Source organism: Scomber japonicus, chromosome 9, assembly GCF_027409825.1.
Source record: "Scomber japonicus isolate fScoJap1 chromosome 9, fScoJap1.pri, whole genome shotgun sequence".
NCBI lineage: Eukaryota > Metazoa > Chordata > Actinopteri > Scombriformes > Scombridae > Scomber > Scomber japonicus.
This window is the reverse complement of record NC_070586.1, coordinates 26811202-26825687: the sequence shown is the minus strand read 5'-3', so window position 1 is coordinate 26825687 and position 14486 is coordinate 26811202. Positions and strand designations below refer to the sequence as shown.

The following is a 14486-nucleotide window of genomic DNA, read 5'->3' as shown; positions in this document are numbered from 1 at the left end:
AATAAAACAGTAATTAACAAGGCAGTTGTAGTTGGTTGTTAGTATATCAGATGATTTATTTCATGATTGATTATACATCTAGATGACAGTTGAAAACATTTGATTGTTGTACTGATACGTTTAAATACCTAAATAAAACCCACTCTAATGTTAAATTATTCACTCACTTGTGTTAAAAATCAATCACTAGTACAGCTTAAAAAAACAAACCATTAATCATTTAGAAAAACACCTTCATGAATAGTTACTTACACGTAATTCAAACAGTCTGCATATTGCAGTACACAAAGCTAGACAATCGACTAAGCATTTGCTTGAATAACAAATAAAAACATGATTGCCATAGATAAATAGTCAGCTTCTTGGTATGACACCTCAGACATAAGAGCACTCATGTTTACCATCTTACTACATTAACCAGAGCATGTTCATCATACTGTAATGAGGCAGTACCTGATAAAAAAGAAGGTGGAAACTAAGGAGTGCAATAACAGTATGATTTGGTCCGAAATGAAAGAGAGCCAATTAGGCTTCTAACCCTGGTGTGGCACGTACACAGATAAGACTTTCCAAACAGTGCCAACAATGTGTGAAGTTCTTAGCTAAAAGACAAATGGAGCCACCAACAATAGAACAAAGGATGGATGGTTTGAATGAGAGAAAATTTGGGTGTCATGATCAAAGTTTTCCACTAGAGGGAGCACCAGCCTTTGTTTTGGACAGCAATTGCCACTTCAATAACCTGCTTGTTTTCTCTGCAGCCCGAGTGGTAGACCTTTCAACACCGCTGCTCAGGCACAATGTCACTCACACGGTAGTTTTCATGTTACATCCACATTAAGGACAGTGTAGGCACATTAAACACAGGTGACATTATTAAGATCGGCCTGTAAACCTCAATAAAAAAAGCCCTCACAACATGGCACAGAGCTTATATTACTGATAACTGTACATGTTCGTGCAGACAACCTACAGTACATTACGTAACATTCAGTCTGTAGTGTTTGTAATTTCAAAGTTGTATAATAAAAATTATGTTTCACAGACTGTTGTTAACACAGCAGACGTGACTAACAGAAACATTTTCTTTGCTCATTTCCTACTCTAGAAACAAATGCTTATAAACGTCTCTGAAACCAAGAAGTGTGACCCTGTTAATCAGTTCTAAAGAGAAATATTTGATTCCTTTACAGAAAAAAAAAAAAGAAAAAGAGAAAAAAAACCCAACATATTGGCTTATTATGTTGCACTTGGCTGATGGCTTAGTTCATGTGGCATTTCAGCTGCAGAGAGTCTTTGCAGAGAGAATAAAACATGGGATTGTAGTGCATGAGGAATGGGGATTGATGATGAGGCCGCTAGGAAACAAACTGATAATCAGGTTAAGGCCAATGCTGTTCGTTTGAAGCGTTTGGAGGAGCCTGAAAAGAGTGCAATCCATTCAGAGAGGCATGAAAGGAGCCCTTCCCGGTTTACGGCTTTCCTCCCTCAGTCGTCGGCAACAATGGACAGAGCACGCAACTCGCTGAGCTTGGCCTCGGTCTCCCTCTCCCTCTGCTCATCAGTCAACCCTGCCTGGTCGATCTGATCTGTTAACTCGCTGAAGATCTTGTACATTTCGGTGAAATACACCACCTGGGGAAGAGGAAAGAGGAAAAAAAAGTGTCATTGCAGGGAAAAGTCCTGTCTGTCCTCTGATAGAGTGGACAGGTGAATCCACAAACCTTTCTTTTAGACGCCTCTCCAGAAAATGATATCCAAACTCTTCTCCTCGCACAATCTAACCTCACTTTTACTTACACAAGTCTGAAGCTGCTCTCTTCAACCCCGCTAATGAGAAGTGATTCAAGAGGAGAAGAGGGAACCCGCAGATATCAAACAACTCCGACAAAGCCCCAAAACCCATGACTTCTGTGGGTAGTGACCCTGCTTTTCTCTCCCAATCTGAACAAGAGATAGAGAGTGTTCACTGAAAGCTTTCTTGACACTTCCCACCCCTGCTTCTTCCCTTTAGTTCATGAGTCAGGCTCCCTAGAGAGTTGCTTTGATGATTAATAGACTTTAATCACATTACAAGACTCCAGAAGAGTAGGCAGAGAAAGAAAGTACTGGGAAATACAACCCCTTGAAACCCACACACACACTCTCAATATTTATTCATGCAGCCATGCATACGATACCATGCTCTTAAGGGGGCATCGTTGGCTTATCTGCGTTTGCACGTGTCCTACTGTAGGCCGAAACAGCAAGACCAACTGAGATAACTGGAGGAGGAAATACTCGCTGATGGGCTAAAAGGTCAGCATCAGCTAGATCAAATTGGAAATAAAGATTTGTGCATTTTATATAGAAATAAATTATCTAAATGTGTCATTGTCGGCCAAAAAGAAAAAAAAGTCAAGTTTTCTAAACCACCTAAACAACAAACCTTTTAAAGTGCTCAGTCTGAAAGACATTTGTATGTTTATACCGATATCTGCCACCTAAACCACATGAGTGGGCAGTAAGTATTGGGTTACTGCTGTTTGTGGGGGTAAAGCGGATATTTTTTTCTTCCCAAAAGTGGCTTGTTGAAAGGGCCATCGGAAATGTCCATATGACCAGTGATGATAATGTACACCAGATCAGTGTCTGGGTTCCCTCTCTAGCAATGATACTCTACTATTACAATTAGTCGAGTCACCACGAGGGATAAACGCAGCCACAACACAACTGTGACCACCTACTACACAAAAAGGAGCCATTGGGTAAACCAGAGCTTTACTTTACATGACCTCTGTCTGGGCAGTTTGACACACCACAGTCCCAGCTGCTTAATATTTATGCAGAGATGTTACACTGACTTATTTGACCTCAAAATAATGAATAATTTAAGTTGTGCCTTACACAGCAAGTCTTTAAATACTGTGTGAATCAACAGAAAAAAAGGACAAAGAAAGTAATCTCAAGTGCTTCTTAAATGAACACACACACAGCAGTGAATGCTAAACTGAGAGGAAAAAAAAAAAAAAATCAACACAATGTCTCAATTCATCAACATCTGTACAGGTGGACAGGTCAGGCCGAGTGTCCCACTGACAGTCGCTGGACGGGACTCGTGGTAGTGAAGCTGCAGGCTCACAACAAAGGCAGCCTTTGTGCCTCTCCTGCTGCCGCTGGGAGCTGAGCAGCAACAGCGGCTGGGAGAGAAGGGAGTGGAGGATGAAACCAAGCATATGCAGTGAGGCTGGGGATGAGGTCCACTGGTCCACTGACCACCCACGTGTGGCTGTGTTTGTGTGTAAATGTGTACAAGCTCATTCATGTGCGTGAGATACATGAATAAAAGGTAAACTACACTGAAAAAAACAAAAGAAACCCAAAATGTGACTAATAAGCACTGTTAAACCACATCAAGCCAGGTAAAAGGTAAAAATGTCATTTATGTGATCTTTCATTTTAAAAACCTGAGCTTTGATTTGTGGACTGAGCACTCATTTAATGTTGGCTATATTTAATCTACTGTTTACTAATTTTACTGCAAGTTCAAAGTACATCATAGAAGTCCATAATTGTCATTAGATCTAGGATAATCTAATTTACTCATTAGGAGTGTGCCAGGGACTATCCCAAAGGGGAAATGACATGGCCAGGCAGGTCTGGAGTGGGGGAGGGGGACATGGTGACGCTAACTCGAGACGTCCAGCTGCTTTAAGAGAAGCTTCAGGTTAGAGGATGACTTGCAGAGCTTGCAGTGGAGCCAGACAGATGAGGCCTTCCTAGGCTAAACACAGTAGTGTGGGCCGTCACTTGGGGTTAATCACATTAGGACTGCGTGGAGGGAGACAGACTGCCAGGATTATACACTCCCTTCCATCAGACACTTTATCCACTGTTTAACTTGCGCTCAGAGGGCGTAACTGCACACTGTGGGGTGGGTGTGAGCTGTGCATGCATGCGTGAGTGTCTCATTGTGCAGTGCGTCTCCAGGGGGAGTCACTGACCTGCGCCCGAATGAGAGCCTCAAAGCTGGGCTGAAAGTAGTCGATGCGGCTGTGGTAGAACTTGGGCATTTCGTCCAGCAGCTGCTTGTTCTTGGCCTCGAAGTCCTCCCTGACCGGCCTGAGCTCCTCTCTAGCCTGGGGGCGTGGAGAAGAGAGAGAGAGAATACAAAAGAACAGGTCACCAGCGTTCACTATCAGCTCTAACTTTACATGACATCCCCTCATGTCGTTTCAATTTCTAATTCCTCTACAAAAACCAATACAGGGTGAAAGAGAAATTTGTGAATTTTAAGAATTTCAGATATAATTAGTGTCCTTTTTCTTATTTGTTCAGAAAGATATTTGCCTAATTCCCACGGAGAAACAGTGCAAAAAAAAAAAAGGCTGTAATCACGACCGCAGTGAGGAGGAGTGGGTAATGTGGGCAGACTTGGCTGTGAGTGGACTCCAGCACCACTGATCTGTGTGTGAATGTATTAGTGGGTAGTCTACTGTAGGCATGGAGTTATGGAATGCACAATGAATATAAGAGGGTGAGAATTTTTATTAAGGGGAAGGGGGGAGTTGTTATATTGAAACTACAACATATTGTTTATCTGCTGCATTATGGAGCGGTCTCATCACCTCAGATTTCTTTACACATGCCGGTTGAAATGGCATACTAGTGTTTGTTAGGATCATTCCTTTAAGTGCACTGGGACGCAAAGGGCAAGGATGTAGGGGCCTCTTCAAGGCTTTGTTCCCCTGACAGTGCTTTTCTCAATGTGTGTGGGTGGTTCGCCATGTGAGGATGTGTTAGAGGCAATAGAATAGGCAACACTGCAGCGCTATCTGTGAATGTGTGCACTTCTGTAGTGGCCTCACGGTGTGTGTGTATGTGTGTGTGTGAGTGTTTATGTGTGTGTCTACAATTCTCAATTACGTGCCTGTAGATGTGCAGTATGCCTTTTTGAAAAGGCACTACTTGAGAGCCTGGTAGCTTGCGTGGGTGAAGGAGCGCACATGTACAGTATGCATGTGCTCAACTATTTTTGTTCATATCCAGTCAGCATTTGTGTCTTTTTCCACTTATTGCGCTCTATTCACAATATGTGCAACATGTAAGAGCAAGTGAACTCTGCTCCCCTGCAGATAGGGGGAGCATTCGAGTGGACCGACACGTGCACCAACACATGCTTTAAACTCGCAGTACCTGATGGAGTTTGACCATAACGGGCCCGGTCTTTTCTTTCTCTTCATACTTCTCCACTTTGGATTGCAAACGTTTGTAGTCCTGCAGCGCCTGTTCCCGACGTTTCACCGCCATGTTGAGGCTGGGGAAGACGCCACTGTACCTAAAACAAAGCAGCACAAAGACAACCTTTGTTGACACCTTTGACTCACTACATAGAACGATGAACATAAGACACAAAAGCATGCATGCAGACAAACAAAAAAAATACTCATACATTCACACCACAGTTTTCAAATGGAAAAAAATTAAGTTACTGAAATTATTAAGCAGCTCGCCTAGCTCTATAAAATATGCAGAGAAGCATTCTGTATTGCATCCCATCTTAATGAAAGTCATTATGAATGAATAAAACCCCTCTTCTCAACATCTTATTGTAGAGGTACTCTCAAACCCCAGAGGACAGCTCTGCATTAAGCTTCCTCTAATCTATTATCTAATTACTATAGTTCAAAATGGCATGAAACAATTCATTTTGTGACAATTATCATATTCCAAATGAAAATATATTCTTGCATCGAGAATCCTAGTCTTCTGCACTAAAAATAGGAAAACACTCATCTGTAACTTAGCAACAGGAGTCTGAGCTTCATCCTGGGACTTGTTGCACTGGTTTTGTGGCTGCTTATAATGGGAAGCAGGAATACTGTATACAGTAAATATCCAACCTTATGAGAAGATTTAATGAATTATGAAATAAAATTTAACATGCATGGATGATACGTAGTATCTAAACTACATGATTAGACTCCTAATGTATTTAATACTCAGCATGCTGTAAAGGCTAAACAGTATTTCTTTAAACTGAGGTAGGTTTATTTTCTGCTATTCTAAAAGGCAAAGCACATACTACTAATAATGTGTGTGAGTATGAAGGAAAAGAAAGAGGGCAGCATCAGTATGAGTTATTGAAATCCCAGCAGTCATCAACAAATTCATAGCAAAGCAAACTAAGCCAGAGGGCCATTAAACACAACACTTTGGTCTTTCTAATATCAAAACAGGCCACAAAATTATTCGCACAGGTGTCTGCTACATGTGAGTCAGTAATAAAAACCATCGTAATGAAGAGTGAGATATAGCTTTTTTGAATGACTCATTTAAAGCATTTCATCAACTGTGTAGGCACACTACTACAATAGGTTATTATGTGTGCCTCTGCCCATAGTGTTATTAGCCACAGAATGTGTGGGCTTCATGATTTACGTTCCACTTCATGCCAACCCTTGCCCTGCTCTGTCAGGCATATGAGGGAACCACCAAGAACCTGTGGATTGATTGTGAAATCCTAGATTACCAACATCTCTGCCTGTGTACCTTCACAGAGGGCGGGGGGTGGGGGTGGGGGGGGTAAGTGACATGAACTGAGACTCAGACAAGCAGGGATTGTTTCCGACAGGAAGCAAGGAGTGGTCTTGTAGTGTTTGAGTGACATCACGGAGCTCAGCTCAGCTCAGCCCAGCCCCACGGCCCACGCTCTACCGCTATTTATAAAATACCACTTTGGCCCAGTTTATGGCAGGGGTGGATGTCGATCCTCAAGTCTACTATCTGCTCCAGTGTACACATACTTGAAGCGCCAAGTGATTATGTAACTGCCCTCAAGGCATGACTGCTCTCCAGCATGATCCTATTGGCTGATGACAACGCAGCAGCAAACCAGCTTTCAAACGACACAAAGGCTGATTGCATTCTCATGGGCGCACATAACCTGACAGCACGGCGCAATTTCCTCATGACACACTGTGATGGCCTGCTGTTTGCGCTCTTAAGTGGGACAACGCTGCCAGCAACTAGTATGCTTCAGCACACTGAGAGACTTCAGGGCCACTGCTCTCCTAGCGCTGAGGGAAGAGGAAGTGCTAGACAGAAAGCCAATTGCTTGTTAACCCATTCCTGTCTTTTCCATGCTGGATGCTGATGTCTTATTGTTTAAATCAGGGCTCTCTGTGTCCAGAAGTTACAGTGACTCAGCTGTGTCAAAGGCTCCCACGTGACAATGTGAAGCAGTAGCTCTGGTTGAAGGTGACTATAGATGCCTTGCAATGATAATTTGCTCAACAACTGTCCAGGCACTGGACATTTCCCTCGATGTCCGGGCCTTGGCTGGAGAACTACCGGTCAGCCGGTTAGGTCTGCATTTGTGGTCAGTCCTGTCTGGATGAGGCCTTACGCTGGCTGAGGGCTGCACGGGGGCCAAGGGCACACCACTGTCCATGTGACAGGTCAGGGTGTGGTGAACTGACTGGATGGAAATAGCATCTGGCCCAGAGAGTATGTTTATGAGCAGCTGCCAATCCACAGACAGGCCAGTCTGACCCGTCAGCCAAGCCCAAGTCTGGTCTAGACACCCTCAGTCTAGAAGGCTGGCTCTTGACTATCACCATCACATAACTCACTACTGCAAAAAAGACACAGTGAACCATAAAAAATATGGGAAAGGGAATTGTTTGTGTGCAAATTACCACCTCCAATGCGTCACATTCTGAGATGAAGACTTTAGAGTGTCAGACAAGGTTATATCACGTGGCAGTTTTTGTTCGATGTGAAATAAATACCACCTGCTGGATAAATGGTTTAAGAGTAGTGGGCTATGGGAACTCGTGTGTGTGACGTTAGGGCTGTGCCGATAACCCAATTAGCACAATACCTCAGTTATGTGATGCCTGCTGCGGGGTTTAAGGTTGAACCAGAGCTGTCTCGTACGGTAGTCTAATGTGCTTGTGCATATATTATGTGCTATATGGTGATACAGTGGGGACGTAGGCAGCTACGTGATGCACTGAAGAATCTGCGTTGCCTCTTCTTGCTCCAGGCTCCACACTGCAAGTATCTCGTCATCACTCCTCAAGAACAACCAAGGGTCTGCAACCTTGACTATCAAAAAAGCCATTTTTGACCACTCCCACCAAATAAAATTTGCCTAGAGCCGCAAAACATATTTAACCCTTAAAATAGAGATTACACAGCCTATAAACATTTATATATAGTTGTACTATACAAAAACTATAGATTATATTGCATTTATGAAATTATAGAACTATAATAAAAAAAACACTTAACTCATATGAAGAGTAGAAAACAAATCCAGTCATGTGAAGGCCTACTTTGTAATAAACTGAACTATATGCAGGCCTATTTGAGTCCTTCCCATATTTGTGAAAACATAATAAAATAAAAAGTAGCCCACTTTGAAATAAATAAAAAAATATATAATTGCAGCCTAATAGCATAAACATAAAAAAATGGGCTAGATTGTCATTAGTTTTGACTCAAGTCCATTTCAGTATGTTGTCATTCTCTTCTGTTTTTTCCGTCAACCAGGTATAGCAATTAATCATCGTGCTTGAGCATAAAACATAATTACATCAGCTCAGGGCCTAAAATAAATATTTTTTGCAAAATAATAGCCTATTAAAGGATAGCGTTCTCAGCTGTTTAATGTGATTTCTGTTTCTGATCATCACTGCAGATTTTCCTCTATATCAGGGCTATAAGATGTGACTTTGATCTTCACACAGGATGCAGGCTGTCATCTGCGAGGTGTGAGCAATATTTGGATTTTATGTAATTCATGCCTGAGAAAACCTGCTCTTATAAGTATGTTGATCCAAAGATGGACAAGACTCCAAATGCATACTTCTTCATGTTCAATTAAGTGTCGGGAATGGGATTCCATGTTTCAAACAAGTTTGTCAGGTCTGGGGAGGTTTTCAATATCGCTCCATTTGTGCTCCTGAGAGTTTGACATCTTCGAGATCAGCTGTGAAGTGTTTGAACTTGGACACCCATACGTCTTTATCATTTACGTCGATCAGTTCAATTTCAAGATCGGGTTGACTTACTCCTGTGAATGTGGACATGTTCAGCAGGGATGAGTCCATGTCCAGGGGTGTGACAGGGAAGGATCATGTGTTTTTTTCCTTTCTGAATCTTTCCCCAAATGCAGTTTGCATTATGATGACCGCACGCTGTAAATACAATTTATGTGATTATGTTCTTCTTTGAACTCTCTCAGGGAGGGGAAGTGAGAGAGCATGCCTCTCTGAACATCTCTGGTGAATGCTGTCATCTTACACTCAAACGCCAAAATATCTTGCAGCATCTGCAGGGCTGTGCTTCCCTTTCTCTGGAGACTTTTTTTCAGCGTGTTTAGGTGACTTGTCATATCCACCATGCAACTTTTCTGGCCAATTGGGATCTTCCAGTTCAGGATAGGTGAGGCCATTGCTTTCTACGAGGGTTTACACATGTTCCAGACAAGCAGCAAACCGTTTTAACACCTCTCCCCTGGACCACCACCGGACTTTGTTATGTAGCAGGAATAACAAGGTTCATCAGCTCCATATATTCAGGAAAATGTTTGAGCGCACAGTGCTTCATGGTGCAAGATGCAGTGAAACGCCAGCAGCTCTCGATCCAGCAACTTCTGAAGTTCAGTTACAAAGCTCCTCTCATACTAGGTGCCTCTTCTGTAGCCACTGACACCATGTGGCTGGTGTTTATTTCTTTGGCTTTTGCAGAAAGTGGCATATCTCTAATTTTCTTTGAAGTCCAAGAGTACGATTGTTTCATATTCTCAGTCTGTGAACGGCTTTCCACTCCTTACAATCTCCGGAGACTTTTCTTTTTGTTTTTACCAATGTTAGCTTACCTAAGGCAGGGGTCGGAAAGTCAAGACTAGACACCTGGAGGGAAAGGCGCACGGGCGTTCATGTAGTAGGATGTGATGAATATTTTAGTCTGACGAATATTTTAGATTAAAACAATTTTTTTTCAATTTAGATGTCACAGTATCACCTCAAATTCCAAGATAAGAGGTGTTCCCTTTGAAATATTGTTCACTGCGTACAAATAAGCTAGCAAGCCAGCATCCAAGCTAGGCTTAAGGTTAAACCCCATTGAGCCAGCTCTCTCATCAATCTTCCACTGCAACATCTGCTCCATTGACAAACTATACTAACCAAGATGCTTCAGACCTCCTGGAGAGAAATGACAAAGTGCTGTGCCAACATCTTCATGACAGTATCCTAAACTGCTATCAAGTTAGCTGGGCTAACTACTCTCCAGTCAGACAGGAATGCTTCATTGTTAGGTAAGAGGGGGGGGGGGTTGATCTGCTAGAACTTGCCTTGTTGAAAAACTCAGCCAACATCACACATAGTCTGGATCCATGACACACCAGGTAAGATTAAAAACAACCAAGATGACTTCATAATGAGCATGCTGAGTACACAAGACTGAATCCAAAAACAACACACATTCAAATCCCTGCATCCCCTAAAAAACAGCATTGGCCCCACAGCTAAGTCCAAATAGTCCTATTGGCTCTAGGCCACACAGACAGCTCCAGGAGTGGAGTCTTCCTCTGATTGAGACTGGTGGAGGTGGCTTGTCCAGTCATAGCTGAACCCGGGGCAGAGGTGTCAAAACAGGCTTGACTTCTGTCTCACCCAAAAGAGCAACGGAGCAGAAAGGGCTAGGTTAGGAAGCCCAGATAACACAAATGCCTCAATGCCCACGCACTCCCCTCCCCTCACATAAACACTGTGATGTCATTCAGTGACCCTGCTGAGTGGATGAAATTCACGTCTGAGCATGAGAGAGAAAAGACAGTGACAGGGGGAGTGGAGGGGGGGGGGGGTGCTTCTTTTTCATTTGTTGACTCTACATTTTACCACACTAAGTATTAAGGCTGCATGCCAAAAATTTAAATGGCGATCACACATGGACACAAACACGTACCGAACACACATACATCCTTGTACATACACTCACAGCCCATTCAAGGTCTTCCATTAACATTAACGTTCTCCTTTTCAACTCTTCTCTAATTCTCTTCATGATGACACAAGATCACCAATAGAGTATTTAGAGACCAAGTAAACAATGAAAAATATTCATTAGCGAAGGACTAATGGAATCTTAATGGAAGCTTTAAAGTATTGTAGCTTTTGTGTCTCACTTTTCTATAGAAGACACTTTGATAAACTAATAACTAATAGTGCTGTGTTTTTATGGAGGGAAAAAGTTAATGAAGAGGTCAGTTTAGCGTGGCTTCAAAAGTCATTTAAGAACATCATGTAAATGCCTAACTTTATGGCCTTTATGGTATGTTTGTGTGAAAGTGTGCACTGTCCTGAGACAGTTCTCCTCCACAACCAATCCACGGCTCTGGGCCCAGGAAGCTGGGCCCTTTGCCATATTCTGAGCCTGCCCACACGTCCGCCTGCCGCCCACCAGGAAGAGGAAATTAGAACCATTCCATCCTGTCATTGCTCTGCCACCAGAGCACATGAGAAAGAAAGGGCTTAACACACAAACACATACACACACACGCACAGACCCAACCTATTCATGTCTCACAGAGGAATCTCTTCACATTGGTTCTTTCTTAAAAATTGAACTAACAGGCTTATGGAGGAGAAAGTTCATTACAAACTTGCAATAGAATCATATGCACACGCTCTCTTACACAGCATATGTTTAATCTCCTGGGAGGAGCCAGGAGCAGGAAGCAAAGCCTTAACAAGCGCTCCGGAAGACGGGTGGGATCGTCCAACCACTCCCTTTAGTACCTCTGCTTTGCATGTGCGTGTGTACTGTGTGTGTGTGTGTGTGTGTGTGTGTGTGTATTTGAAAAAAAGGAGGATGAAGGAATGGAATAGCACTCACTGCCTGCTCAAATGGGGGCGAGTATTAGGAATGAGAAGCAAATAAACTTTCTTCCAGACACACTTCCACCACAGCAGCACTGCTCACTCCCTTGTTCATTTTTACAATCTGTATTACTACACTGCAGGCCTTCCTGTGGTTCTACACTACAGCTGTACTTTCCACCCCACCAGTATGAAGAGCAAAGCCAGGTCAAATAATAAAAATGTTATGGGGCACTGAACTTAATCTGCCCGGAGTGTCATATGGATATATCACATTGGGAAAATTAAGCCACAAAAACTTAACTAAATGGCCTTAACTGTAATTTTATAATGCATCTAAAGTCAAACTCTGGCTCTCTGCTAATCAACACGAATTCAAACTTATCGGCAACAACAATTTGACCCTGATCTGGCATAGATAGAAAGACAAGCAAGATGGTGCACTTACTTTTTCAGAGGGTCAATAACGGTCTTCTGGATCTGGTTGACCTGTAACAAAATGAACAACAGTTAAAATAAAGAACAAAAAAAACATGTCTATATCAAGGGAAGTGCCATTACAAATGGTTATTCATTGTAAAATTGAGTTACATCAAGACTAAATAGCTTCTACATCTCTCGCTCATTAGCAGCAAAGTAATGTCGCTGCACAAACATCAATTATTGTGTGTATTTCAAACAGAGCACTCAAGAAAAAAAAAGGGGGGGGGGGGGGTGAGGAGGGGAGAGAGAGAGAGCGAGAGTGGGGAGGGGGCTTGCAAAGAAACTTTCGTGACGTTGACTCTTTTATTGTACACAAGCCCCGAGGAGAAACCCCTGAATATTCATTGAGCTTGTGATACAAAAGGATGGAACTGTCAGGGGACGGACATGAAAGCAAAGCCCAACTGATTTCAAATCCTGTGGAGGGTGGGCTGCCTTACAAGATGAAAGTTCTTTGCAAACAAACATTTTAACAATAACAGTTTATATTTTCCTGCATTCTCCTTCTGGTTGCCAGAACCGACAGGGGAGGGGAAAAGGAGGGGAAGGGGGGTGTTAAATGGAAGTAAACGAACATCTCATCTCAAGGCCTCCAGCCCCGGCACTAAGTCTCATCGACAGAAGTTGGCAAACAATTAATAAAGTTTCCAGCGTCATTTACATTGCAGATTCAAAATGACTGGTTGCTACTAGATCTCAGAGCGTGACAGAGCGCTAAGTCAACTAGGCGAACGAGCCGAGCGATGAGCGCAACGCAAAGAACAGCGAAAGGGAATTTTAAAGCGGCGAGATGTGAAGTGACAGCTGCATGGAAACAGCGAGCAACTCCGCTAATCATATGTTCACTCGCTATTGGAAGGACAGTCAATCACACAATCTAACAACGAGGAAGTGAGATCGCAGCTGTGCTTTGCAAAAAAAAATGCCCCTGACCATCTATGACAACATACAGCAACGCTCGCTGCTTCACACAGGCACATTTCCAAGTACAAAATGTTGATTGTGGTTTGAGGGAAAACAGAGAACCAATAACAAATAAGTACATGGGAATTCACATTTTCTTTGTTTTACATATTCACACCATCCCCACAAGCCCCCCCCCCCCACCCCCTCCCCGACTTGAGCTGCGCTGCTGCTTCTAAGGTGAGAGCATGCAGCGAGGAAGGAGAACAACAGCGGCAGATTTGCTTAAGCATGCTGGTGCCCTCTACCCTCTGCCCCTTCCCACAGAGAGGGGGGGGGCAGAGCTATTCCTTGGAGGCCCAGCAGAGCCTGAGGCCGGCGCTAAAGCAGCAGTCTCCATCAGTGAGTCACGGGGCAGAGGCCATCCCGGCACACAGGCCTCCCAAAAATACACACAGATCGCAGAGGAAATCAATATCCCTCCAAACGGAGCATCCTCTACTGCGCTGCCGCCATCTACACTGGGGCTCAGCTTCGGCAGCAGTGTGCCGGCGGGGCTGTGCGCCCTCCTCAGCCCCAGAAATAAACACACAGACCTGGGCCACTGCTGCCTTCATTATCGCTGCACGTTTTATCTGCTGGCTCTCTCACTTGCGGGCCCTGCGGCGGAACATCTCGTCTCAACACGAAGAAGAGCAAAGGGTGGATGCTTTTGTGTCTGTTTTGCTGGAGCAATAGGGTTTGCTGTTGGTGCCGTCAGAATCAACAGTCAGCTTGAAGGGAAGAAGCTGGAGCAGTGTTGCAGTGAGCTGTGCTGGATTTTAAAACACCTAGCAAACCTGAGGTGATATTTCACACAGCAGACTGACCAAAAAGTGCTCACAATCACTATTTTGCCTTTAGCTCACTTTTAGCCACTTTACAAAAGGAAACACAGCCCAGCCCCAAACCTGGAACTGAATGTTGTTCGGATTTTTATTTAGTCAGACTGAAAGAAGTGCAGAGAAAATCAGGTGTGACCTAACTGTCAAAATCCACTCTGGATGAAAGTGTGTTAAAAAAAAAATACAACCACGTCAATACAGTTGGTGACTGTTGTCCTCCACAAGTGAGAAACTGTACTGGGATCAAAGTGCCTGGCTGAATCACTGTCAAACACATCCCGGTCAGTGCTCAACAGGAAAGCTGCACTGTTCAGAGCCAGGAAATGAGTCCAGGACTTTTCAC

General features: G+C 43.4%; 1 protein-coding gene across 1 annotated transcript in view; it reads right to left on the bottom strand.

Annotated features, from left to right (window-relative positions):
* Nucleotides 1-31: 31 nt before the first annotated feature.
* bin3 (bridging integrator 3) overlaps nt 32-14486 on the bottom strand; it is a 35590-nt gene continuing 21135 nt past the window's right edge. The window contains exons 6-9 of the mRNA XM_053325880.1: nt 12322-12362; nt 5176-5317; nt 3984-4118; nt 32-1635 (exon numbers count right to left, since the gene is read on the bottom strand). Of these exons, the coding sequence (XP_053181855.1) occupies nt 1489-1635; nt 3984-4118; nt 5176-5317; nt 12322-12362 (465 nt within the window). The 3' untranslated portion in view covers nt 32-1488. The remainder of the gene's footprint in view (nt 1636-3983; nt 4119-5175; nt 5318-12321; nt 12363-14486) is intronic.